Source organism: Rattus norvegicus, chromosome 4, assembly GCF_036323735.1.
Source record: "Rattus norvegicus strain BN/NHsdMcwi chromosome 4, GRCr8, whole genome shotgun sequence".
Taxonomy (NCBI): Eukaryota; Metazoa; Chordata; class Mammalia; order Rodentia; family Muridae; genus Rattus; species Rattus norvegicus.
In genome coordinates this window covers 78,382,248-78,410,240 of record NC_086022.1, presented here as the reverse complement: position 1 = coordinate 78,410,240, position 27,993 = coordinate 78,382,248, and the positions used below count along the sequence as shown (strand labels likewise).

Sequence of the window (27,993 nt, the reverse complement as noted above, 5' to 3'; positions counted from 1 at the left end):
GTATCATTGAAATGTTTATTATAACACACATAGATAATCCTACAGAGAGCCTACTGTGACTTATCAAGCCATATTTCTATTGTTGGAAGTATTCATTCCATTTCAAGGCAAAGACAGACGTGCTACAGCTGGCCAGCTGCGGAAGTGACCGTGCCAGGGGTGCCTGCCGAGGCCGTACGCCCAAGCTTTATACCGCCAAACCAGGTGGCCACTGCTCCGTGACTGCGTGGACACTTCTGGAAAGCACTGGCGCCGCAGGGGGCGTGGCGCCGCGCGGGGGCGTGGTCGGAGGTCGGGCCGAGGCGGGGCCTCGTGAGGAGGGCGGGGCCAGACGCGGCAGCAGGCGGGTGCCGGCGCTGCCGTTCGCCGCTCGAGCTGCAGGTGGAGCTGTGCCGCCGCGCTGCCTCCAGGAAGCCTCACGGGCCTTCGTCGGCCTGGCCGCGGCGCCGGCTCCCAGGATGCAGTGTGGAGCGGCCGGGCGCTGACGGCGGCGGTGCGGCTGCGGGCGGAGCGGCAGCAGGCCGGCCTGCGAGGAGCGCGGCGGGGAAGGTAGCGGCAGGCCCGGGCGGCGCTGCCGGCGGAGAGGACCCGGCGGCCAGGCCTGCGTGGGGCCGCGCGCCGCGGCGTCGACTTCCTCCGCTCCCGGCAGGACAGCGCAGGGCCATGGCCGAGGCGGCCGCGGCTCCGGTAAGGGCGGCCCGCGCGCTTGGCCCGCGCGGCCTCGGGCCCCGGAAGGCCGGGGCCCAGCACACTGTGCCGCAGGCCCCAGGAGGGCTTCCGGGCCAGACCGGGCCTGCGGGTCCTATGGCTGTGACGAGCGGCCGCGAGGTCCGCCGGGGCCTACCGGACCGGGTGGAGCCGAGCTCAGGGAACGGCCGTCCGCGCTCGGGAGGCCGATCCGCGCCAAGTTCCCGGTCTGCGCGTACCCGGGCCGGGCACCTTCCTCAGCGCCGGGCCGGTGCTTCCCTCCCCCAGCTCCCCCCAGCGGCCTGGTGGCACCTGGGAGGTGTCCGACGTCGATTCCGTAGATAGTGAGCACCCACTATGTGCCCAACCCTCCCCGGGCGGCACGCGAGTACTGCTCGTATTTGTCCAGCCAGACTGGCGCTGCACTCAGCCCGGTTTAGGCACGATTTTGTCTGCACTGCAAACCTGTGGGGTAGTAACTATTATAGTTATTATTTCGTACAAAAGAAAAGCTGAAGGCCCAATGAAGTTAACTTGCCAAGAATCCCAGCAAGAAAAGTGTGGGAAGACAGTGCTCACAGTTCAATGACTGTAATAAGGAAAGCAATCCAGGTACACGAGTAGCCATATGGTCGAACAGAAAGAGGTCATAGCAACCTGGTGGAAACGAGGTTCGAATGCAGGTGCTTAGCAGACTGGTGCTCCTCCTGCCTGGCCAGGTAATCTGTGCTTCTGTGAGTTGAGTTGGCTAGGGTTTCTAGGACTTGGGCAAAGAAAGATAAGGTACAGACACAGGACAGTGCAAGACTGGTCCACAAGCTTGGAGATGAGGTTTTGGATATGAGGCTGCAGAGTTGGAAGGGGTTGGAGAAGGCCTGGACTTCAGCATGTGGGTAGGAAAGAGTTGAACAATTTGGCATCCTCTTAGACCAGCGGTTCCTCTCTAGCTCAGAGTTTTGGCTTCCCTGGCTTTTCAGCAGTTGACTATCCCATCTTCCCTTTAACTATAGCAAGGTTTAGGCTTCAGCAGAGCACAGCCCCTACTTCCAACTAGACACTTCAAAGACCCATGGATCCAATTTTTAAAAACACGTTAAACAAGAATGACATCAACAAGAGAGATATTTGTGCAGATGTCTTTTTGTGTAACACAGGGACTGCAGCAGAGGGAATGAAATAAACTCTTAGAGTCTGGGGTAGCCTGAGTCAGGGCTGGTCCCTCTAACAGTTCTGCCAGTCAGACCCAGTGTCCCTCCTCCTGTACAGCTTGAGAAACTCTTGAGCACCACCCAGGCAAGCTCTTCTGCCTCTGGCCAAGCTCTCTTGTCCCCATTTTCTCAGGTCTTCCCACTTTCTGTTCTCAGCAACTCAGAGGAGTCCACACTAGTTTCCAGAACTTGTGTTTTGCAAATATTCACCAACCTTTTTTGTTCAAGAATATTCTAGGATATAAGAAACATCATCTTGAGGCACTAACCAGAAATGGTGCCTATGCCAGGATCTCCAATCTATCCTGTGGGTTGCACCTTAGATGTACATGGAAGAGCTCCTCCCACTCCCTACCCAAATGTGTTCTTGATCCCCAGTGGGTAGTCACTAAAGCTTCTATGCCACTCCCAATGACAGGGACACATCAGTCTTGTGATTGTTGTTGCACATGTGAAAAGTATGACTGTCTATCTGCTTTCCTCACCAGATTATAGTTTATCCCTGATCTCAAGACAGTTCATGTCTGAGAATGATTCTTACCTTACAGGAAGTTCAGGTGATGTAAAGAGTGCGAGACATAACAACACTTGTCACCCCAGAACTTGGGTGGTGAAGGCAAGGAAAATCAAGGGTTCAAGGCCATCCTATGCTACTTAGCAAGCTCTAGGTCAGCCAAAGCTATGTGAGACTTCGTCACAAAAACAAGCAAAATACTCAGTTCTTTGGTTGGTTAAAATTAGCAATAATGGTAATTTTAGCCCAGGGAGGTGGGGCAATTAAGAAAGGATCAAATCAGCTTGTCCTAGAAGAAGGAGAATTAGCCATTGAACTTATCTGTCTGTTAAGTGGGGACATGAGATGCTTTTTTAAAAAAGCAGTTGAGCAACCCCCTTGTTTGTGCCTCTCAGTTGAAGCAGCTGGGGTTTTTGCTAGGTCATCATCATGCAGTTCCTGTGCGATTGTGACAGGAGTGCAGGCTGGGCCCTAGTAAATCTGCAGTGTATCATTTCTCCACTAAAACACCCCAGCAATGCTAAGTCACTGTTTATTTTGCAAAATCGCACTGTGTTTACCATGTGTTTAGCACTGTGCTGTGAAAAGACACAGTGTCCACCAGAAGAGATTCTCAGTGTAGTGACATACAGGAAATGACTGAATAGGGTGGAAAGCACCAAGATAGGAATCTACACAATGTGCTCTAGGTCCTGAGGCAAAGCACCTGCCAGACTCTGGCTAGTTCTGTTATACCAAAAGAGGCTGTCACTAAGGCAGGATCTGCTACATGATATAGGATACTTCCTATATACATGGGCTCCCCAATCCCAGCTTGGCTCCCCTATGCCTAGGGTCTTGAAGGCTCAGGGCAACAGTGCAAAGAATGATGCTAGTTTCTCTTCTTTCTCAAAGATTTCTCCATGGACAATGGCAGCTACAATTCAGGCTATGGAAAGGAAAATTGAATCACAGGCTGCTCGACTACTTTCTCTAGAAGGTCGAACTGGGATGGCGGAGAAGAAGCTGGCTGACTGTGAGAAGACAGCTGTGGAGTTCAGCAACCAGCTGGAGGGCAAGTGGGCCGTGCTGGGAACCCTGCTGCAGGAGTACGGCCTGCTGCAGCGGCGGCTGGAGAATGTGGAGAATCTGCTACGCAACCGAAACTTCTGGATCCTGCGGCTGCCCCCTGGCAGCAAGGGCGAGGTCCCCAAGGTAGCCTTTGGGAGCCCTGGTGTGGTTAGCCTGAGGGTCCATGCCTGAGAGTGTGAGGGTGGGCGAGTATGACACTGGTTTCAGGTGCTCCTGACCTTTGATGACGTGGCTGTGTGTTTCTCTGATCAGGAGTGGGGCAAGCTGGAAGACTGGCAGAAGGAGCTCTACAAGCATGTGATGAGGGGCAACTACGAGACACTGGTTTCCCTGGGTAAGCCTAACACACCTCTGGAAAGCATGATTTTACAAGTTCCAGACCTCCCTTTGTGATATGGTTGTTTTCATGACAGTCATATGCAGAGTCCTAGATAATTTGAGCAAGGAGATTCCTTTTCCCCCACCTTTCTGTCTTCCCACCTCATATTGTAAGGTAGAGTCAGATATTCCCTTCTGCTTGACGAAGTAGCAGACTGAGGAAAGTGGTGACCTCCGTTCTCACTAGGCCCAGAGAATTGACATCTCCAGTTTGGCTGAGACTGGAGTACAGGTGTGCTGGCAGCTCTGCAGTGTATTTTTAACCAACTCCACTTTAGCAAAGGAATTGTTCTCTTAACATGGATTGGATGGCTTTTATGTGACACAGCACAGGGTCTGTGATAATAGAGTAGACCTTGCCTCTCAAGACAGACGTTCTTTCTCTGCCCCAAAGCCCTGCTCCTCCCACCCCTGGAGCTACTGTTCTGAAAGACCCTCTTCTTAGTCTTCCTTCCTGGCCAAGAGTATTTGGTGGGATTCTGCTTTGCAGACATGCCTTGTCCAGCACCACCAGCTATGTGGACAGACGACTAGGGGGTAGGGTCTTTCACTTGCATTATTCATGTGCAATAGCACCTTTCCCACCCTCTGGACTCTACACAGGACTGCTCGAAGACTTTGAGGAGAATGCCTACCATTGATAACTGTTCTTCTGCACCACTCAAGACATTTAGTTTCTAGGCTGTTAGTGATTTTACTATTGCCTGTCCCAGCTCTGATGAGAATGTGGCAAGATTAACCTCCTGTCTTTCCTCAGACTATGCCATCTCCAAACCCGAGGTCCTCTCCCAGATTGAACAAGGCAAGGAGCCATGCACCTGGCGTCGCACTGGCCCCAAGGTCCCGGAGGTTCCTGTGGACCCAAGTCCAGGTGAAGGGTTGGGAAAAGGTCAGGGACACAGCAAGTGACCAAATGAACACTTAAGAGTAAAGGTCCAGGATAGTGTGACTCTTCCTAGAGACAGAGAGGACGTTTCAAATCTAAATCTTTCATGGTTGAGTCATAACTCCGGATTACTCAGCTATGTTGTAGAAACTAGTCATTTCCCTCCTGGACATTGATAGCAGAGCCAGAAGCAGGGGCACAGAATTAGAGGATGAGAGAAGAGGGAGGGAGAGAGAGTAGAAGACGAGCTTGTTCAGAACCATTGAAGGAGTCATCCAACCTTTTTTTTTTTTTTGGTTCTTTTTTTCGGAGCTGGGGACCGAACCTAGGGGCCTTGCGCTTCCTAGGTAAGCGCTCTACCACTGAGCTAAATCCCCAGCCCTGAGTCATCCAACCTTAAACATAACTAGGAGTTTCAGAACCCATTGTCAAGCTGTGTGGTCCAGTGAAATTGGAATCAGGCGTTTATTCAGCTGATGTTAATACTAAACAGTGTCTGAGATTTCCCTGCAGCCAGTCAGCACCTCTACATGTTTAGGGAGGACAGGATGCTAGGATGCTGCAAGGAAGACCTTGCTGGGTCCTTTGGTGAGAGACATTGTCTCTACTCAACCTCTGCCTCCTCCCTTGCCTGTCCTTGGGTTTGTGTCCTTGACCTATCACTCCGACTTCCTGTGGTTACCTTCTATGTGTTGTACATGTGTACTTCATGTAAGTCAGACAAGGGCAGAAACAAGTCTAGAGCTGAGCACATGGAACAGTGCCAACTGGATGGTGGAAAGGTGCCTGTTGAGTTCTTTCCCTGAAAGAGATGGGGAACACATGGCCTTGACTTCCAAAGCCAAGGGTGAGAGGTTACTGGTGCCTGCTTTTATTTCTGAATGTTTGTAACAATAAGGTCCAAGAAACGGCTAGTTGCTAGCCCTCACTCCATTGTCCATTGGAACCTGTCTGCTCTTCCCTCCCCAGTCCAGTCATCTGGGGTGATTGAGTTGGTGCATGCCCTTGTCGGGACTCTTCTCTTCACCTCCTGTGATCTCCATGGTGCTTTACAGGACCTACCATGCACAGCAGTACTCCTGGGTCCAGTGTATTCCATCTATCAGCTCAGGCTGAGTCTTGACTCTTCCCACGTGCTGCTGCCCTACAGCTGTTTGTCCTTTCCCGTGTGCTTTGGCATTGTGCTTTCAAAAGTCAGGTGTCCTTGCTCCTCATCACTGACCCATGAGCACACTCAAACACACACACACCTACCTACCTCCCTCCCTCCCTTCCTCCCTCTCTCTAGAAACCTTGTCTTGAGAGCTAAAATGTTAGACCTCTGAGCACCTTGCCATCCTCTTCTTCCCTACTCTTGCTGATTGCTATATCCATGTGGTGGCTTTACCCTCTTCACTGTCTTGGCACGGTTATGGCTTCCTTATTCCTTCCACATTTCTAGTATGGACTCCACAGCTACTTACTGCTCCTGGTTCTTCCAGTCTGAACCTCTGATCCAACAGGTCTTCAGTCTATAGGACCTTCTAAGCCTTCATACTCCTCATCCTCCTCTCACTTTCCCTATATTCACTCTGCTTGACAAAACTGTAATCCCGAAAATTGACTGTCTGCTCTGCACCTGCACTCAGACAGCTGCCAGTGGCAAACCTATAAACCTGCAGCACTCACCTGGTATTCCTGACCATTTAGTGGGAGCTCCTTATCAGCCAGCAATCACCAGATCACCTCAGTTCCCTCACTAGCTCAGAGGTTGATAAAGTACTACTCCTAGGCCAAACCTAGCCCTGTTTATATAGGGCTCACAAACCAAGTATTTCAATTTAGTATTAAAAGGCCATTTTTAATTTTAAAAACGTACTCTCAGGGACTAGAGAGACAGCTCAGTGGTTAACAACATGTGTTGCTCTTAAAAAGAACCCAGGTTCTGCTCTTAGCACCTGCATGGTGTTTTGCAACCATCTGTAACTCCAGTTGTAAGAGATCTGACACCTTCTGACAACCTTAGGCATCAGGCACACATGTGGTACACATACATACATATGAGCTGAACATTCACACACAGAAGACAAAATGAATCTGCCAGGCGGCAGTGGTAATACCTTTGATCCCACACTTGGGAGGCAGAGGCAGGCAGAGTTTTGTGAGTTCAAGGCCAGCCTGGACTACACAGCAGTTCCAGAACAACATTCGTTTAGGGCCCTCCAACTCCTATTCTGGCTGTTCTGGGTCAGCTGCTCTGAAGTCATAATTGTAGCTCTGCTCACCTAGCTACTATAGTCTAAGGACATCCTCTAAGTCATCCGTTTCATCTGGGTGCCTCTTTCTCATGAGTTTGTCACCATCCTCACTGACTTAATCCGTTTTCTGTTATTACTGAATACCACAGCTGGGTCATTATACCCTACCCGGAGCCTGGAAAGTCCAGGTCACAGGACCATACCTGGTGAGCTCCTTCTTGCTGACCTCACCAAAGGATATTTCATTTGGGAACAGCAAGTCTTCCTTCCCCTGGTTAAAAAGCCACTCAGGTTATTACAGGGGATCCCATACTCATGACTTCATCTAATCCTTTGCTTCTAGAGGCTCTGCCTCTAATACCAGTAACAGAGATCAAGAGATTAAGTTTGCAACACAGGGATTCCATGGACACACTCAATCAGCACTGCCTCCTGAAGCTATGTCTTTGGATACACAGGACACCTCCCTCTCCTGGGATTCCTGCCCCATGAGACGTTCCCAAAACGGTGTGCTTTTATCCTCACAGTTCCTTTCTCCTTCAAAGCAGCTTAGGTCTCAGTACCTGTCTGTGTGCCCCACCCTTGACTTCTGCCTGAATTTCCCACACCCCATAACCATGGTCAGTACATCCAAGGCAAGGCAATCTGGTAACCCTTTGAAACCTATTTTTCCCTCATCTTCCTGGCTTCTCCATCTGTCTAGCTATAACCCAAAAACCCAAGTTCTCTAGTCTTCTATATGCGCATGTGTGTGTGCGCGCACACACACACACACACACACACACACACACACACACACACATACACACACACACACCTTCTCTCTCCCTAGTCCTCCCACTGAGTTATCTAGACTCCTAACAAATCTCAGTCCCTTCCTGAAATGGTTGCCATCTTTGGTCCTATCCTTAGCTCCTACAGTCTGCTGACACAGCAGAGATCCCCTTAAAATATACTTCCTGACTTTCCATCTGATCTCCATAGCGCAGCCATCCTCCCATTTTCATGTCTTTCTGCTCTGGTCCCACTGTCCATCCAAACTATTTGTTTAGCATTTGGGGCTGATTTATTTATTTCATTTATATGTGAGTACACTGTAGGTGTCTTCAGACACTTCAGAAGAGAACATCCCATTGCAGATGGTTGTGAGTCACCATGTGGTTGCTGGGAATTGAACTCAGGACCTCTGGAAAAGCAGTCAGTGCTCTTAACCACTGAGCCATCTCTCCAGCCCGGTAGTTTTGCATTTATCTTTTTATTATATACATGTCTTTCCATTTATAAACTCCAAAGGATAAAAACGTATGTGTTTTGTTCACGGATGGTTTGAGAAGCAGAATCTTTCATAACAGAGTAGGAATTCAGGAAGTGGTATTGAGTGTATGCTCAGTCCCATCTTTAAGGTACCGTTAGCTACCTCTGTAGACTCGGCCCATTCCTCACACAGTAACTGATTGATTGCCCTTCATTACTCTTGTGTTTTTCAAAGTCAAAATAAATGTCATTGTATTTTACTCTATATTTCACATTTGTCTACTAACTCATTAGGGTGTTGCTGCTATGGGAGACAGACCTGCTATTTTAGTGCAGGCCTTCCTGCCATAGCCTCAGTACTGGGGTCAAAGGTGGGGCTAGTGCTCCTGGTCTAGACCTTTCAACAGGTGACTGACATTTGAAAAACAACTATATAGCAGGTGTGACACATGCCTGTAATCTCTGCATTTGAAACACAGGAAACTCTTGAGACCAGCCAGGAGTACAACACTGAAATTCTCTCTCAAACACAATCAAAGAAAAATCCATGTGTGGTAATATATGCCCGTGTTTTGGAGGCTGAGGCAGATGGAATAGCTATGAGTTCAAGGCCACCTAGATGACATAGCAAGTTTCAAGCCACCTGGGACTACATAGCAAGATCCTTATCAAAACAATCAGCAACAGTAACAACAAAGAGGAGGAGGAAAAGGAAGAACAACTGGTGTAGGTTTTTTTTTCTAGTACTGTCTTGTTTTTTCACTGCCACAAACAGCATGACAGCAACATCCTTAAGCATGTCTTTGCATCAGCATACTGATGTTTCTCTGGGGCAGACCCAAGGTGCCTCCCTGGGCTGGACTCCACCTCTGGCAGTACCCCCACTCTCCAGAGTTAACAGAAGCTTCTCCCATCAGCATTGGGAAATGTGTTTCTGATGTCTTTTCCCACTTTTCATAAGAAACATTTGCCAGTGAGGCAGGGAAGAAATGTTATCTCAGTTTAATTGCTATTTCTCCAACAGAATATCATATCATATATAAAGGAGTGAAAGAAGCTAGAGAGGTGGCTTAGTGGTAAGGAGCACTGACTGCTCTTCCGGAGGTCCTGAGTTCAATTCAGGACCACATGGTGGCTCACAACCATCTGTAATGGGAGCCAACACCCTCCTCTGGTGTTTCTGAAGACAGCAACAGTGTAAGCACATAAATAAAAATAAGTAAATCTTTAAAAAAAAAGGAAAAAAGTCTGCTCATCTCAGAGCAGACAGAAAGCAGAGAAAGGTATTTTCTTAAATATTTTTTTCTTGAAAAGATTTTATGTATAGATGTTTTATCTGAATTTATATAGGTGCATCATGTGTTTGTAGTACCTAAAGAGGCTAGAAAAAGACACCATGTACACCGTAGAACTAGAATTGACAGATTGTAGGGAGCCACTATATGGGTGCTGGGAACTGAACCTGGTTCCTCTCCAAAAACAACAAGTGCTCTTAATAGCTGAGCCATCTCTGCAGCCCTTTTAAATATAAATATTTTAAAATTACACTTTAAATTTAGGGATGTGTGTATATATGTATGTGTTTGTATAAACATACATACATGGAGGTCAGAGGACAGCTTAAAGGCACCTGAAACACATTCACCCATCTTACTAGTCCATACTGTATTTTTTAAATATGTATTTAAAGGTTTTTACTTTTTAAACATTTAAGTCTTCAATCCTCTAGAATTAATATTTATATAGGCTGCAAAAGAGATTTAAAATTTTTCCACTGGGCATGGTGGCACACACCTCTAACCCACTGAGGATTGGAGGCATGAAAAATCAGAAACTCAAGATCATCCTTGGTGACAAAGCAAGTTGGAGGGATGGCTAAACGTTCTTCTGGAAAAGCACTTACCACCAAGACTAATAACAGGAGTAGGAGAGAACCAGCTCATGAAAGTTTTCCTCCAACCTGTGTACATTTGGGCACTGGCACTCAAAACACACATACACAATAATAAGAAGTGTCTAAAAACTAACCAGAGACCAGCTTAAAATACATGAGACCCTGGCTGGAAACATGTTAGTAGACTCCTGTCTTGGCTGGTTTCTAGTATCACCTCCAGCTTGAACCAATGTCTGCATATACATGAGGCTGTTCACAAGCTCTTTGTCCTGTTTGTAGCTGTTCTTCTCTACCAAGGCTACTCTTTTCATAGCCCTAACACCTCATGTATCAAACCTGCCCTGCTTGCGACTTAAACTGTTCTAGCTGTTCTCGAATCTTTGCTCTTCACTGCATTATGGAGTCTCTAAGTTCTTGATGTAATCCTGTTGGGAGCATGGATGAACTGCATTCACTTACTTTATAGTTTAACTAAAGAGAACTGCCTGCCATCATTACAACTCAGAGCTTTTTTGTCCACAAGATTCGTTTGTTGATAGTTTCTTAGGTGATCAAGGATTTTCTTTTAGACTTATTTGTGTTTTATGTAGGTGGTTTTTTTTTGTTTTTTTGGTTTTTTTTTGGTTCTTTTTTTCGGAGCTGGGGACTGAACCCAGGGCCTTGCGCTTCCTAGGTAAGCGCTCTACCACTGAGCTAAATCCCCAGCCCCGTTTTATGTAGTTTTAACAGGTATATGTGTTCTTTGACTTCAGTTCAGGCTTTAAAAAATGCTGCTCTCTTTAGGTGTGATGAGTCATCTCTTCAGACACCCTTTGATTTTTTGATCCTTTAAAAAAACAAACTCATGGGGAGTCCTTTTAGCAAAGGTAGGAATAAAACCCAGGGACTTATGCATTCTTTTTTAAATTGTGTAACACTTTTTGTGCTCTGGCAATTTGACCGAGGTGTTGTAAAGTAGACATCCTTGCTGCTGATATACTTCTAGAGTTTCCATATGCATTGTGATTTGATGAAGTTGGTTGTTTTGTTTTCAGCACTGAAGATCAAACTCAGGGTCTTGTTCATGTCGGGCTAGCATTCTATTGCTGAGCTGTATGGACCCCAGCCTCCTTTAAAATGTATCTATTTACTTTCATCTTGAGACAGCATCTCACTGTGCCCAGGCTTGCTGGGTCTGTTACCTGGGTGGAACTTGCTTGGGTTCTTGTCTTACATGGCAGAACTCAGCAGAGGGGCTCAGTTGAAGCAATGATTTACTTAGCAGAGTGAAGCAGAGACATAGTGCACTCTATAGAGCTGACCTGGGGAGGTATCTGAAACCTGTCCTGCACTTGTGTTTTAAAAGGTTATATGAGGTAAGTAGCATATTTGTGGGGAAAGGTAACTTTTTTCCCTCCCAAATCATGGTACACTGGAGCACCTTCTAGGGCATTTCTTCCCATGATCTTATTTTAAAACCCTCTTAAGAAATCAAAATCATAACATCAACACTATTTTGAAGCCTGGGTCCTTGGATGATACAGACCCTTTTATTAGTTCACAAATGTGGCAAATTGGGAAAGTATCCCCTCCCCTTAGTTTTAATACAGTGGGAATAACTTTCCTGCAGTTTCAAAATGCTCACCCACAAAGCAACATTTCACAGACACAGTATCACGAAAACAGCTTCCATTTCCTGGTTACTTCACATCTGAATCCCTGCTTACTGATCACAGGTGTGTGCCACCAAACCTGGCTAGGGATTTTCTTTTAAAGTATTTTCTAAAGGACGAGGCATGGTAAAGCATACATGCCTTTAATCTCAGCTCTTGGAAGGCAGGGGCAGGTAGATCTCTGAGTTTGAGGCCAGTCTGGTGGTCTACATTGCAAGTTCCAGGCCAGCCAAGGCTACCCAGTGAGACCGTGTCTCAAAAACAAAGGAGCCAACATTTCTTCAAAAGGAGCCAGAGAGCCAACAATTAAGAACATTTGCTGCTCTTTCAGAGGACCCAAGTTCTGTTCCCAGCACCCATGTCAGACCGCTCACAACCATCTGTTACTCCAGCTCCAAGCACCTATACTCACTTGTATATACCCACAGACACACACCAAATAAATCTTTAAAAGAGCTTCTTAGGCTGCCCTATTAAATCAGTGATTTAGTATATAACCTTAATAAAATATAGTTTTTTTTTTTTTTTTTGGTTCTTTTTTTCGGAGCTAGGGACCGAACCCAGGGCCTTGTGCTTCCTAGGTAAGCGCTCTACCACTGAGCTAAATCCCCAGCCCCTAAAATATAGTTTTAATGGCATAGCTATGCATACCTATAATCATGACACAGGAGACAGAGGCAGGAGGATCAGAAATTTGAGGATCCATAGTGAAATCCTGTCTCAAACAACAAAGGGTGGATAGGGATGTAACTCACTGGTAGAGCTCTTGCCTGATATGTATCAGGTCCTGGCTACTGCCTTTGGTACCATATGTAGGTATAAATTTTTCAACCTATTTTAATAAGCATTCAGCCTCCCCTAGCCCACCACCCACCAGAGGAAGTGGAAGAGAAAAGTTATTAGGACATGGAGGAAGTAGACTTGTTTAGAAATTGTTCTTTGGGGCTGAGTCCAGTCTTCGTTGTCAGGATACCAGCAGTTCAGTTCAGTAGCAAACACCAAATATCAATCAGCAGCTGCAGTCCAGTCCACTTGGCAGTCACCACACGAATCAGCAAGGGCAGTTTAATCCTAAAGAAACCACCAGGCTCACCAACCAGCCTGAGGCGAGGCCACTGAAGCAGCGAGCTACCACAGGAACCTCATGAGCAGGCGAGTTTCTCTCAACATCGTTATCACCTGTTGAGCTCTAAAATGCCATGTAAGGAGAACCAATACATGTGTGTCATTAGCGAAGGTGAGCAAAGAGTATCGAGGCAGAGCAAACCAAACTAAGGCTCCACTGTTTATGCGATCATATTTATACTCCTTAAGAGTCCTTTCAGGTGTTTGCTATAGCAAAACATCGTTTCACCTTGTCTGTTTCAGGAAAATATTCTTTCATGTCTCTATTTTAGCAAAACACCCTTTTGTTGTGTGTAGTTTTAAAAACACACTACCAACTTAGCCCTGGAGCTACCAGCTCCTCCCAGCAGCTTATCCACCAGCTCTAACCTAACTTCTCTCTTTACCCACCTTATGCTCTGGGAGTCGACCGCTCCACCAAAACAAGACAGCTTTATTTTTAGAACTTGCCAGCTAGGCACAATTGCCTTGTGAAAGGCATGCCCTTGTCAATTATTATCAGTGTTTCTCCTCCTGTCCTAAGCTTTGTGGCCTGTATCAGCTAGCCCCGCCAACCTCCTCAGACCCCCTGCCAACCTCCCCACCTACCCACCAGCACGCCTCCACAGAGAAGGCTGAAGGATGTAGCTGCCCAAGACCTTACATGACTGCTGCTTTTCTCATTCCAAAGCATAGCAGAAAAAACCCTGTCCTCCTTCCTTTCATTTGCCTTTTCCCCCTGGGACCCAGAAGTCCCACTTGGAAGTTCTGCCCAGCAATGGGCTCCCACCCTTCTTTATTGACAAATCTTAGTATCAGTGCCTCCCCTTACATCCTTTCACCTGTTTGCCCCAGCAAAATATCAATTTAGCATAACCAACTTTCCAAAGATATCAGAAGTTTCCACCTCAACCATGCACACACGTATACACACACTTCCTTCTGTTTGTATCTAACCAACAGTTTTGTGTGGGAATCCACAACACATGTGGTTGGCAAGTACTCTATTATGAGAATTCTGGAATTTTTGTTTCTTTAAAAACACAAATATTATGGGAATGTGTTTTCATCTTAATCCCAAGTGTGGGAATATAGGGCTGCTTCAGACTGTCCACAGCAGCTGACTATGATTTGCCTCGTGCTCTAGCAGAGGCGTGGTTTTGCCAACTGCAGACACTTTGTGCAATTGTGTGACATTTTTTAATTTTGGGAACTCAGAGGATATATAAATGCCAGGGCCCTGAGAGGTGAGGTTGGTGGTTATTGGTCATCGGGGGCAGGGGGTTGTTTGCCAATTGTTAATAGAGCTCAAAGAAGAAACAAGAAGAAAGAAATTAGACTCAAGGATCTCTATCTCTCCCCTTTCTTTCTCTCCTATGGGATAAAACTATGGGGGCGGGGGATAAAGAAAGAGTGGGAAAAAGAAGAACCCACAAAGAAGCAAAGACCAGTTACACTCTATCCCATCTACCCAGAAGTTTTTACTGTAGATAGTGTTATTATCAAACATTGAGGGGTGCTTTTGTTCAACAGTATGGTTTTCTGTTACTGTGCATCACACGTAATGGCAAGAGAATACTCAGGAACACTTGTATGTCCAACATCCAGCATGAGAAATGAGCACCACCAGAACCTTCCAAGGCCCAGCCCTTTCCTTGTAAACAAATAGAAATCAGAAACTGAGCGGCTCGTTCCCTGCCTTCCTTTACATTATTTTTCCTGTTTATTACCAAAAACCATTATTCGGTTTTACCTGGCTTTCAACTTTTTATGAATGGTACCATAGTGCAGATTTCCTTCTTGGGCTTGCTTTTCTCATTTGGCATCTTGAGCCTCCTGTGTTGATTAAAAACAAACAAAAAAAACCCGGACAGTTTGTTCACTTCCATGATTTTTCACTCTGTAGTTTTATGACAAACACATTGTATTTCTTTTACTGCTAGGGAGTATTTGCATTTTTTCTAGATGTTGGGTTATTTGGAGTTAGTTGTGGATTTTGGGTTGGTGGTTGTGCTTTAAAGGCATGCTGCTGTGAGAATTCTTTGACATCTGCAATGGTTTCTCTAGTGCAGACCTGGCAGTGGCCAGGACTCGACTTTAACAGGTTACCAGCAGGACCTAGGACTCCTCTCCCGCCTCTTGAAAGATTCTTTTCACTTGTGACCATCATGTAGGAGTGAAGTGGCTTTAACTGTATGTGAGATGAGGCATTGTGTGCTGTGTTTGTGGGCTGTTCCATTTGTCTTTTTATTACTGTAAGTTCTTTGCATATCTTAATACAATCTGTGTGTGCTGATACCTTCTCTAGTTGTGGGTGGCTGTGTGTATGTAGGAGATGGAGCTCCAGGGTCAGGTATAGAATAGGCAGTGCTCCACCACTGAGCAGTGTGCTGAGTGCTGCATTGAAAAGCACAGATGCTTCTCCCTCCACTGCACTTGGATTCGGTAGTCTTTCCCTTTGTGAGTGAACTTTTTTGTGTCTTCCATTAAGCAATGTTTCCCAGTCACCAGATCATAAAGTCTTGTATTTCCAACTGAAATGAAAGTGTTAAGCTTTCACATGTTCAAGTCCTTAACCCAGCAGAATTAGGTTTTATGCTGAGCAGAAGGGACCATGGTACTTTCAGCTAGCATTTTGTTTTTTTCCTTTACTGTTGTGGGGAAACTTTATCTGCCTAATCGAGTACCATGAAAAATATAAATGGGGTTTGAAGATTGCAAGGTATTGACACTTTCACTGGCATTGGGTCATGTTATCCTTGATGATCTGCAGTCCTTGTTCTGTCTAATCTAATGTTCTGAATAATATCTCTTTGAAGTTCCATAATGTTATACCCAAAAAATCTTTACTTTTTACTTATATTTCTGTGTTCCTTTGTACTTCTGTTTTTGTTTCCAATTACTGTGCTCAATGGTATCTTGTTTTAACTGGCAGTTTTTGTTTATTGCTGATTTCTGGAGAGTAGAAGCAGAAAACACCCTTCCCACATAGCAGGACCCCTGCCGGTTCTGTTTTCAGTCCAGCCTCTGATAAGTGTGAGGTAACACACCACACTAAAGAGGTAAGGATCAGGAGCTCGACTAGCATAGTGTCTGGGCCTTAGGCACCTCCAGACATAGGTCCTCAACTTCCCTGCTGGGAACAGGCTCCAGCCCAGCCCTGGCTAACCTCTGACACTAGGGTCATTATAAAAATTGTCTTTGTCCACAGACAAAAGCTAAATCCTGAATCATCACACAAGAAAATAACTTAGCCTCACTGACTTTCCTCCTTTGTTTCTCGGGTTAAGATCCATAACTCAGAAGAAAAATAGCAGTTGATCAGCACCTCAGAACACTAATAGTGTATTAAAAGAGAATTTGTTGACATTTCTATCTAGAAACCTTACTAAAATTCTCATTAATACTAATAACTTTTCTAATAATTGTTCTCAGGTTTTCTGAGAAATTAATCACACTCTTAATTAATAAAGATGTGCTGGTTTTTGTTTTAAATCCATAATGGCTTGTTTTTCTTGTTTTATTCTGTTAAGAAATCCCAGAAAAATCCTTCAGTAGAAAAGGGGCACCCTAATGATACAGAGACGGTAACAGGAACCCTAGTGATATAGCAGAATAATGGACACCCTAGGAATATACCATGATAGTCTGCACCCTGGTTATTCATGATTTCAAAGAAACTGCTTTGGACTTTCCACATTGAGAATTCCACAAAATAATTTCTACATGTTTACCACATCCAGCAGGAGGGACTACAGTTGTATAGAATGGGCTTGTTGTTGGCTCTGGCATCTGTTCAGATGATATAGTTTTTGTTTGTTTTCTTTAGAGTACTGATACAGTAAGTTACATTATTTCCTAAAGTTGTGCCAACCTTGCAGTCTTGGGATAAGCCTTATGTATCATGATCATTTGTGTACATTATAGATTATGTTGTTTGTTCTAAAACTGTTAAATCTGTCATTATTCTTGAGTTAGACTGTAATTTTCCTTTTGTAGACTGCCTTCTCTTGCTTTTAGTATTAAATATTATTTGCTCAAAGAGTTTGCTTGATGTTGGAATGATCTGCTCTGGGTGTTCAGAAGATAACACTGAAGCCATGTGGGTCTCAGATTTTCTTCATGAGAAGGTTTAGACAACAGATTTATTTTATTTTACTTATAAGATTATTTAGGTATTCTGTTCCTTTTTTAGTTGGTTTTAGAAGTGTAACTTTAGGAATTTGTCCATTGCCTCAGACATTTCAGATTTACAATACTTGTTACAGTATGTTCCTTAAACCTCAGCTGCAACCAAGTCTACTTCTTTTGTTTCCTTCTCAGGCTGGTTACAGATGCTCTCTCCCTTCTCCTAGGATTTTATTAGCGTTGAACTAGCTTAATATTAAATTAGTTAACCTTTATTCTTTGCATTATTTTCCCTTATACTAATATACAAATTCCAGTCTCGATACACACACACACACACACACACACACACACACACACACACCCCACATTGGTGATTAAACCCAGACTTCACACATGCTAGGCAAGTGCTTTGCCACTGACCTATGTCCCCAGCCTTTTGGGTTGGTTTCTTTTCCCACTTCTTATTTTGAGACACGATATCAGACTGGTGCCCAGACTGACCTTAACTATCTGCTGTGGTGATCCCCTCCCACTGCCTTTGAGGCATAAGCACAGGTATAACTTCCTTCTATTCTAAAGACTTTTGTTTTTGAGGCTAGCCTGGTCTACAGGAGTTCTAGGATAGCCACAGCTACACAGTGAAACTCTTTCTATAAATAAACAAATACACAAATGCTTTTGCTGGCATTTCTTCTTTTGTGATACCTTGCATTACCTGATTAGCCCATTAATTTTCATCCTGTCTTTTCTACCATAAACATGCAAACCTATAAAATTTCACGTATGTGCTACTGTTGCTCCAACCCACACATTTTTGATATCTTCATGAACTCTAGTATCCAGACACCATCTTCTAATTCATGTTTCAGTTTTCCCTTAAGCCCTTGGATATATATATGTACCTTTCTACATACCTACATGGAATTTCTGGTTTCTATTTAGCTTTCTGTTATCTTTTTATTTTATGTGTATGTATGTTCTCTCTGCATGCACGTCTGTTTACTACTTGTATGCCTGGTGCCCTCAGAAACCAGAAGAGTGTTGGATCCCCTGCGATTAGCATTACAGGTGATTGTGAGCTATCATGTGGATGCTGGGAATGGAACCTGGCTCTAAGATCTTCTGAGCAGCCAGTGCTCTGAAGTGCTGAGCCATCTCTCCACCTGCTTGCCCTTTTCTAATTTTGCTACTGGAACACTTCTGGAGATATGGGTGAACTGCGCCATCCTGTAGTTATGACTGGTCCAGATAGGCTGCTGACTTTGGCCACCTCTCTTGGATGTCAGTCTTATTCCTGTCTCTTTTGCATTATCCCACTCTTCCTTTGAGGATTATTTATAGCCTCCCCCCCACTTCAGACTATCTTACTTCTAATTAGTTTGAAAGCTATACTTTGCTTGGCAGAGGTTGTGGGCACCTTTAATCCTAGCACTCAGGAGGCAGAGGCAGGTGCATCTATCTCTGTGAGTTACAGGCCAACCTAGTCTACAAAGGGAGTTCCAGGACAGCCAGGGCTACACAGGAAGACCCTGTCTCAAAAGACAAAACAAAACAAAACAAAAAACCATTTGTGTTTTCCCCAATATTTTAGATGCTAATACTAGGGGGAGTTTCTCTGGTTCTCTCCATGTCTAGCTGCCATTCACCCTAAACAGAAGCTCCAAATGCCACTGTTAGCATCCATTGAGATGACTGCAGCAACTTTGCTATTAATCTGTCAAGAACTCTCTGAGTCTTTTACCATCCATTCTGATGATTCCACACCCACCCACACATACACTTTTTTGGGGAGAGGGGGGACAGGGTCTGATGCATCCCAGGCTGGCTTCAAAGTTTCTGTGTAGCTAAGGATGATCTTAAACTTTTGACCCATCTACCTCTACCTCCCAAGTGCTGGGATTACCTGGATATGCCACCATACTGTTTTACGCAGTGCTGGGGATTAGACCAAGGGCTCCTTGAGCTTGGTGGGCACTCTCCCAACTGAATTACATCCTCGGCTCCTCACTGTGTCTGCTCATTGAATTGCTTTCCTTTACCTCTGGACTCTTTGTTTTAAACTCATGTGAATAACCAAGAATGAAGGGGTAAGATAGGGTGAGTTCAAGCTGCTGCTCCTATATTACATACAGGTGAGGGCAGCATCCCAGGGCAGCTGGGAGTGCCCTTGGTCCATCCCTAACCCTGAACACATTGGCATGTTCTCCTTCTCATCAACCCAGGTACCCACTGCCATGGCTTTCTTGTACTATTAGACCCTAAGGGTCACCCCAAGGGCCCAAAGGTCTCACGTGCTCTCCTTTCCCTAGGTTCTGGAGCACCAGTTCCTGCCCCTGACCTCCTGATGCAAATCAAGCAAGAGGGGGAGCTCCAACTACAGGAGCAGCAGGCTCTGGGTGTGGAAGCCTGGGCAGCTGGACAACCAGATATTGGGGAAGAGCCGTGGGGCCTCAGCCAGTTGGACTCTGGAGCAGGAGACATCTCCACAGATGCTACCTCTGGTAAGTAATTGAGGCAGGAGAGCAGACTGAGTTTTAGGGACTGAGGGTAGGGGTTGGAAAAGTGGCTAAGAGCATATGAGAAACTGTGCGCTCTCAGAAAACACAGCCTGGCGGCTGCACAGATGGCTCAATAGTTAAGAGTGCTGGAAACTCTTTGAAGAACATAGGTTCAAATCCTAGCACCCACATAGCAGTTAACTGTCAGAAGGGGATTTGACACCCTTTTCTGACCTCTGAGGGTACACAATGCATGCAAGTGTTGCACAGATATACTTGCAAGCAAAACACCTGTGTATATAAAATAAAAATAAGTCTTTTTAAAAAAGAAGAAAATCTGGCCTAACAAGTTCTTCAAACCTACCTTGAGGCATAGGTTCAACTCTTACCGGAGAAAGGTGAGCGAGTTTATAATATCTGACTTCCCAGTGCTTCAGAGAAGGAAACAAAAGACACTGGCTTCAGAGAGACCAAGGCACATGGCCATTCACTGGGAGCTTTCAAGGATTCACTGCCCTGCCCTCCCTCCCTCCGCTTTCCTGTTCACTATTCTCACATGTCCTTGTCCTTCCCTAACCCACAGGCTGCGATTTCTCTTCCTTACAGGTGTCCATTCCAACTTTTCAACCACCATCCCACCCACTTCCTGGCAAGCAGACCTCCCTCCCCACCACCCCTCTTCAGCATGCTCAGATGGGACATTGAAGCTCAACACAGCAGCATCCACAGAAGGTACAGGAGTGGCAGGACAGGAGAGTGAATGCCGGATGGATGGGGACTCTGTTCTTACTGGTGAATTGTCCCATCCTCTCGGCCAGCATGCACTTCCCTTACGGCTCTCTGTGCCTTCTACTCTCTATCTCCTTCAGAACTCTCTGAACAGCCTTTCTTGAGGATACCCATGTTTCTTACAGACAGTTCCTTGTTAAAAAAAAAAAAAAAAATCATTTTTCCTCCCAGCCTTGCTCCTGGAATGACAACTGTGAGGCTAATTATTTATTAATAAATGTCTAGCCACAAGTTTTGGCTCATTCCCCGACTAGCTTGTAACTGATTTAACCCATTCAAACTGTTCTATGCCTTCCACATGGTTAGTTTCCTCTCCTAGCTTCCTGGGTCCAAATCCAGGGGGAATCTCCCTTTATTCCAACCTGGGTTCAGCTACATGGCTGGTTTACTCCATCTCCTCAGCGTTCCAGCCGGAATGACCTGCACCCCTCTCTATTTCCTAGAATCCTCTCTCTTCCTGCCAGTGCCCCACCTCCTATTTCCTCCCTCAGCTCATTGGCCATAGGCTTTATTATTGACAGGTGTTGCTTAAAAGAGATTCTCCCTGTAATTCTTTCCTGGTAGAGTTGGCCAATCTATTCAAATAAGCTGATTTCTAGAGGATAAGCTTTCCCCATCCCACCTCCCAACCCCCCCCCCCCAGGCAACCTGTGGCTTCCAGGCCCAGATGCAGACAGACAGAGCTATAACCACTTCCTAGATATCCATAGACAAAGACAGCAGACGCCAGAGTTGGGAAGAGCAACATTCACATTCTTTTGTTTGAAAGCTAATTACCTGTTACCTTAATAAAAATTTCTGTCATCTTTTACCACTCCCACCACCAAATATACTAAAACACCAAGAACGCTGTTATCAGGTCTTGAGGTTGAGATTCATACATTTATATAAAGTCAAACAGCTCCACTTGTTCGATCAGATAGCTGCATTTTCTGTGTACCAGACGGTGTGCCTGGGACCTTTCCATGTGTTATCCTGGCTAATCTTGCAGCCCTATGAAATAAAGCTGTGACTAAGAATGTGCCTGACAGCTATACAGAGTCCCAGACACATCAGAGGGCAAGCCTGTGCTTCTGCCTTATTTTTAGTACATGATCACCACACTCAAAATCTTTTTTTAGAATAAATTCGTAATTTACTTTAATAGCTAAAGAAAGAGAAAACAGAATCTGAGGAGCAAATTTGAGGGCTACTTTTACTGTGAAGAAGTCACCAGGCCAGGTGAAGCTTTTGGTTAGCCTCACCCAGGACGGGATGCTCATTTGACTTATGGTATTGAGGTCCCAATGTGGTGCTCCGTGGGGCTGAGTAATTGCTGAGTTTCCAGATGGAGGTGTCTGACCCATTTTGTCCTTTAAAAATGCCCAGAATGATCTCTGTCCTACTCTTTCTCAGCAGATGTAAAAATTGTTATCAAAACAGAAGTCCAAGAAGAGGAGGTGGTGGCTACACCTGTGCATCCCACCGACCTGGAGGCTCATGGGACTTTGTTTGCACCAGGCCAAGCCACAAGATTCTTCCCCAGCCCTGTCCAGGAAGGAGCCTGGGAGAGTCAAGGCAGTTCCTTCCCCAGCCAGGACCCAGTGCTGGGCCTGCGGGAGCCCACTCGGCCAGAGAGGGACATTGGTGAGCTCAGTCCTGCCATAGCACAGGAGGAGGCTCCTGCCGGGGATTGGCTCTTTGGAGGAGTCAGGTGGGGCTGGAATTTCCGGTGTAAACCTCCAGTGAGCCTGAACCCAAGGACGGTGCCCGAGGGGCTCCCTTTCTCATCTCCAGACAATGGAGAGGCCATCTTGGACCCCAGTCAGGCCCCAAGACCCTTCAATGATCCCTGCAAATACCCCGGCCGGACAAAAGGCTTTGGCCACAAACCGGGGCTGAAGAAGCACCCAGCAGCACCACCCGGAGGCCGGCCCTTCACCTGTGCCACCTGCGGAAAGAGCTTCCAGCTGCAGGTGAGCCTCAGTGCTCACCAGCGCAGCTGCGGACTGTCGGACGGGGCGGGTACCGGGGCAGCTTCCACCGCTACAGGAGGCGGAGGTGGGGGCGGGGGCGGAGGCAGCAGCGCAGGTGGAAGCAGTGCACGGGACAGCAGCGCTCTGAGGTGTGGGGAGTGTGGCCGCTGCTTCACACGCCCTGCACACCTCATCCGCCACCGCATGCTACACACTGGTGAGAGGCCCTTCCCCTGCACCGAGTGCGAGAAGCGCTTCACAGAGCGTTCCAAGCTCATCGACCACTACCGAACGCACACAGGCGTGCGGCCCTTCACCTGCACAGTGTGTGGAAAGAGCTTCATCCGCAAGGACCACCTCCGCAAGCACCAGCGCAACCACCCGGCAGTGGCTAAGGCACCTGCACACGGTCAGCCGCTCCCACCACTGCCGGCTCCTCCTGATCCCTTCAAGAGCCCCGCAGCCAAAGGACCCATGGCATCCACAGACCTTGTGACTGACTGGACTTGTGGCCTAAGTGTCCTGGGACCCAATGATGGTGGTGGAGACCTGTGAGGGCCCCAACCCTCCTGTGGCCCCTGCAAGCCACGAATGTACAGCCCTGAATGCAGATAGCAGGATGGCCTGAAAGCTCAGAAGCAGAATGGGGGACATGGCAGAAAACCAAATCCCATGTTGCTGAACTGATCACTGGAAAGAAGGACTATCAACGCAGCCTCCGCCTGAACGTAGAGTTCCGACTGTGAAACTGAACACCTTAATGGATCTTAAGTAATTTAATTACCCTTTTTTTTTTTTTTTTGTTTTGTTTTTTCTCTAATTCTTGAGGGAAAAGCTGGAAAAATGGTAGCAACGACCAGTTTTTGAGGTGTGGCTTTGAGAGGTGTGTGCTCACCTTGTCTTAGCAGTGTTGGAAAGATGGTCAGTGGGAGAAGCAGGCAAGGGCACTCCCAGCCGTGGACCACACAGTCCTGGGCAGGTTGAGTTCCAGTCCTGTCCAGGCATGCTGGGGCCTAGACTGACAGGTTCCACTCAGCAGTAGGGACCCTACTAGAAGCAGCCCTTCTCTTCTGAAAAGACCCTTTAAGCCAAGGCCTGACTTTTCCTGTTTTGAGCCATCTGTGATACCTGTCCAAGGTGGTAACATCCACTGTAGTAGTGACTTCTGGGCCAGGCTAAGAAGAATCATATGGAGCTGTAGTAGTGTTTGATCTCAAGGGTGTTTTGCCTTCGAACATGAAGTCACAGAAAGCCAGGGCCACCCATCTTGGGCTACCTCCATTACCCATAGATGCTTCAGTTGGCTGCCCATTGTGTAGTATGTTCATTTTCAAAATGGACTCACCGGTTCCACCTCACATGTCATTCCACCATTAACCATGACTTTGCAAAGCAGGTAGACAGGCAGTTCTTTCTACAGAAGAGGAATAAAGGGCTCAGAGGGGACAGAGCCTCTCCATGAGTACTGTGTGTTCTAGGAGCTAAGGTGAGCAGCAGTGATACTGGGTCCTAGAATAGTGGAAAGGTTTTGAGATCTTGCCCTCTTAAAAGATTTGTCCCACACGCATGGATCAGATAGATCAAGACAGAACTCCTGCCTCAGCAGCTCGAGCTGGACAGTCCCCGGTGTGTGTGCTTGCACATCATAGACATGCAGGAGGCAGTTGGATTGCCAGCTAACTGGGTAAATGGCTCTCAGGCCTGCCTGCCTGGAGTATCTTCACAGTGGAATTAGAGCTAGGTCCAAGTTTCTGTCTTAACAGTGCTGTCCCCATCACACATAGCCATTCCCATTTTGTTAAAGCAGCCACTGGTCCTCTTGCCCAAATGGGTAATGATTCCCTGAAGAGGGCAGAGACCATGGTGCCCATTCAGCTCCTTCCTGCATACTTTTATTAGAAATAGACTAGTTAAGAAAATTGTTTCTATGTACTGTATATTTTGTACCTGTTTACACTTCTAATATTGATATAACTGATATTTTGAAAAACAGATGAACAGAAAACATCCTGTTAAAATAAAATCTAACCAGCACCAAGGCTGTTTCATGGATTCCATTCTTAGACATTCATCATTTTTCCTGCTGCTTTTAAACACCTCCTCCAGGAAGCCATTTCTTAACCCCCATAGTGCTTGGCCACCTCGGGAACAAGGGATGGATGATTGCAGGGAAGTCTGACTTCCTAGAGATAAACTGGCTTTTGGAAAGAGAATCAAAACATACCGTCTCTTTGCCAACAGACTATAAACAAGGTTTATATAATTTAGTTTGAGATGATATTCAGGAAATGGGAAATTCTTAGAGAAAAACTACAGAATATCAAGAACATGGGTGTGAGTTACCCCTTCCCCAGTCTGTCTGGCTGCATCCTGGCCACACTCCCATCCTGGCTAATCATCTTGCTCAGCATTTTTTAAGGCAAGGAAAACATATTTTGGGGGGCTGGAGAGAGGGCGCAGCAGTGAAGAGCATGTGCTGCTCTTGCAGAGGACCTGAGTTCAGTTCTTGGCACTGTTACGCTGCAAGTGAACCTGTAATTCTAGCTCCTGGGGCTCTAAGGGCCTGGCCCCTGAATACACCTGTACTCTTAGGCACATGCACGCCCACACAGATACACGTAATTAAGAATAAAGACATATTAAAACTTACTTTTCATTTATTCCATATTATTTTCATGAAGGACATAAGAATGAGACAGAAGGGAAGGTTCCACCAGGCCCATGATGGAAAATCATGGCAGTGCCTAACTTCTTGCCAACTTGGCACCTTCCTTCACTTCTGATCATCTCCCTCACTAGATGTCTCCAGTCTTTGAAAGCCAGCAAGGAGTCCTACCCAGTTCACTGTGCTCTTGCTCTACCCCAGCCTCTCATTGGAAGACTAAGAAGCAGAGCCCAGTATGGCTCTCTAATGAAGGATTTCTCCATCTGGGGCAGGAGCCACTCCCAGATCACCAAAGGCAAGATGGGTTGTATTTTAACCATAGCAGTAACATCAAGAACCCCAACCCAGGTAAGATGGCACCTTCCTATCATGCCAGCAACCGGAAGGCAGGGGCAGAAGGGTCACTGCAATTCAAAGCCAACCTGGTCTACATAGTGTCAAGCAAGCCATGGCTTTTTATGAGACCCTGTAAAACATAACTGGAGTGACTTCTTTTCATGTGCATTTGCTTGTGTGAGTTCATGTGTACCATGTATGTGCAGCAGCTCTGACATTCCAGAAGCGTATTGGGTCCCCAGGAGTTGCAAGCTGTTGTGAGCACCACACTGGTTCTGGGAATCAAATCTCGGTTCTATACAAGGCCAGCAAAAGCTTTTAACTGCTAAACCATATCTTGAAACCCACTGTGATTTAAAAACAAAACACTTCACTGAAGGTCTTCTGGGCCTCAGCATCTGTCACTACCACAGAGGCTCCATGCCATCCCTTACGTTGCTCCATGGTGATTCTTCTGCCTGGGAAACCTGGTCACGACTGCTCCCTAGCTGAAAGGATTCCCCATTATCTGCTAGTTAAAATCTAAAGATCAGCATAGTATTTCTACCCCCTCACATGGGATGGCGGAGGGGGGCTTCCTTATTCTTTCCTATGTTTCACTTGGGAACACCTTAGACAAACTTAGGCTCTCCCCTAACTCCATGCCACAGCCACTGCAAACAATATCCACCTTCCCTTTGTCCCCAGTCCACCTGGCACATTGTACCTCCCCTTGGGTCTTGGCTCAAAGAATCATCCACCTCCCTAGATCGCTGCAAGTGGAACTGACACCAGCCCTGCCTTTCTCCCAGACTCCTGTGTGGACTCCATCTGTCACCTTATCCAACCCTTTCCTACCTTGTAGATGTCTATGAAAGTTGTCCATTTAAAAACAAGGCAAAAGACTTAGAAAATAAGGCCTTTTTTCTTTCACAACTAGAAGACAGAGTTCCTAATATGGGTGCAATTGTCAAATTATCCTACAATGTACACATGACTGTGTAAAAATATTAAGACCATTTATACATTAATATATACTCTCAATTTATTTTTAAAATGGTGGAGGAAATGCTAGATGTAGTAGCTCACAAGTGTTAGTTCCAGAGTTCAGGAGGCTGAAGCAAAAGGTTGAGTTCCAGGCAAGCTAGGCCATGTAATGCATTTTCCAAGCTCATATGGGCTACAGTTAGGCCACTTCAAAAATGGGGAAATGGGAGCCACTGGAGAGGTGGCTGGGAGCACGTGGCATTGAAGAGGACCCAAATTTAACTCCCAGAATACTGTGGTAGCTCACACCCATTCGAAACTCCAATTCTGGGAGATCTCACACCCTCTTCTGATCTCTAAAAGTACCAAACATGCATAACACACTTACATGCAGGCAAAACACAAGTAAGTCTAAACATTTGTAGGTAATAAATGATGTACTGTGAACTTTATGACCCCAAGCTGCTCTGTGCTGACTTGCTATTGGTAGTAGATAGTTGCCAAGAGATGGAAAGTTAGTTTTCTTTAAGGTATGGTCTCTAGTAGGTTAAGCACACTACAGTGGATAGCCACATACCCAGACAGATACAGCCAATGCTAAATGAGCTGAATTTTTTTTAAATCAGGGATACAATGTTGGGCAAGCATGGACTTAGGGATGGATTTGAAATTAGTTGGGAGTGAATATGATCAAAATACAATGTGAAATTCTCAATTGCATATAGATATATATTCATAGATTAGTGCATCTCCCAAACTTCATTAGAGAAGCTTCTTTTTAAATTGTTTTGCAATTAACACAGAGACCCACATATATATAAGAGTGTGTGTGTGTGTGTGTGTGTGTGTGTGTGTGTGTATTCACCAAACCTTAAGAAAACTGACTGGGAGCTGGAGAGATGGCTCAGTGGTTAAGAGCACTGACTGCTCTTCCAGAGGTGCTGAGTTCAATCCCCGGCAACCACATGGTGACTCGCATCCATCTATAATGAGATCAGATGCCCTCTTCTGGTGTGTTGGAAGACAGCAACAGTGTTCTCATATACATAAAATAAATAAACCTTAAAAAAAGAAAAGAAAACTGACATACTGTATTAAACAATGTACCATTAAAAAACAAAAAAGGGGGTTGGGGATTTAGCTCAGTGGTAGAGCGCTTGCCTAGGAAGCGCAAGGCCCTGGGTTCGGTCCCCAGCTCCAAAAAAAGAACCAAAAAAAAAAAAAAACAAAAAAGACAACAACAACAACAAAAGTATTTCTAGCCAGGCATGATAAGCCCACAACTTCAATTGTAGCAACTGGGAAGCAGTGGCAGGTAAATCTCTCTGAACTTGAGGCAAGCCTGGTCTACATACAAGTTACAGTCCAGCCAGGACTAAATAGTGAGAACCTGTTGCATAAATAAATTAATAAGGTATTCTAGAAGTAAAGTATAGTGCCTTAGTTAGGGTTTTGCTATGCTGAAACACCATAACCAAAAAACAAGTTGAGAAGAAAAGGGTTTATCTAACTTATACTTTCACATTGTAGCCCATCATTGAAGGAAGCCAGGACAGGAACTCAAAATGGGGAAGAAATTTGGAGGCAGGAGCTGATGCAGAGGCCACAGAGGGGTGCTGCTTACTGGCTTGCTGCTTGTGGCTTGCTCAGCCTGCTTTCTTCCAGAACCCAGGACCACCAGCCCAGAGACGGCACCACTCACAGTGGTACCCTCCCCCATCAATCACGCATAAAGAAAATATCCTACAACAGAATCATATGGAAGCAT

At 45.9% G+C, this 27,993-nt stretch overlaps 1 protein-coding gene across 9 annotated transcripts; it reads left to right on the top strand.

Moving 5' to 3' along the window:
• Zfp746 (zinc finger protein 746) lies at window positions 1-24,296 on the top strand. Of its 9 annotated transcripts, none has more exons than XM_006236419.5 (7): window positions 1-687; window positions 3,304-3,603; window positions 3,733-3,814; window positions 4,616-4,729; window positions 19,326-19,517; window positions 20,121-20,246; window positions 21,702-24,296. In XM_006236419.5, the coding sequence occupies exons 1-7, from the start codon at window positions 664-666 to the stop codon at window positions 22,811-22,813; spliced, it is 1,950 nt and encodes a 649-aa protein (XP_006236481.1). In that variant the 5' UTR covers window positions 1-663; the 3' UTR covers window positions 22,814-24,296. The 9 variants fall into 9 exon arrangements, with proteins under 9 accessions (XP_006236481.1, XP_038963479.1, XP_063142097.1 ...); NM_001100852.1 differs by having other exon boundaries at window positions 409-687; window positions 21,699-24,296; XM_039107547.2 differs by lacking the exon at window positions 1-687 and adding an exon at window positions 722-1,406.
• The last annotated feature ends 3,697 nt before the right edge of the window (window positions 24,297-27,993 follow it).

Coding starts and splice junctions, on each gene's coding strand:
- Zfp746 (XM_008762887.4), top strand. CDS start 1,365: ATGCAGGTGCTTAGCAGACTGGTGCTCCTCCTGCCTGGCCAG. Junction 3,815..4,615: donor CGAGACACTGGTTTCCCTGG/GTAAGCCTAACA, acceptor GTCTTTCCTCAG/ACTATGCCATCTCCAAACCC. Junction 4,730..19,325: donor TCCTGTGGACCCAAGTCCAG/GTGAAGGGTTGG, acceptor TCCTTTCCCTAG/GTTCTGGAGCACCAGTTCCT.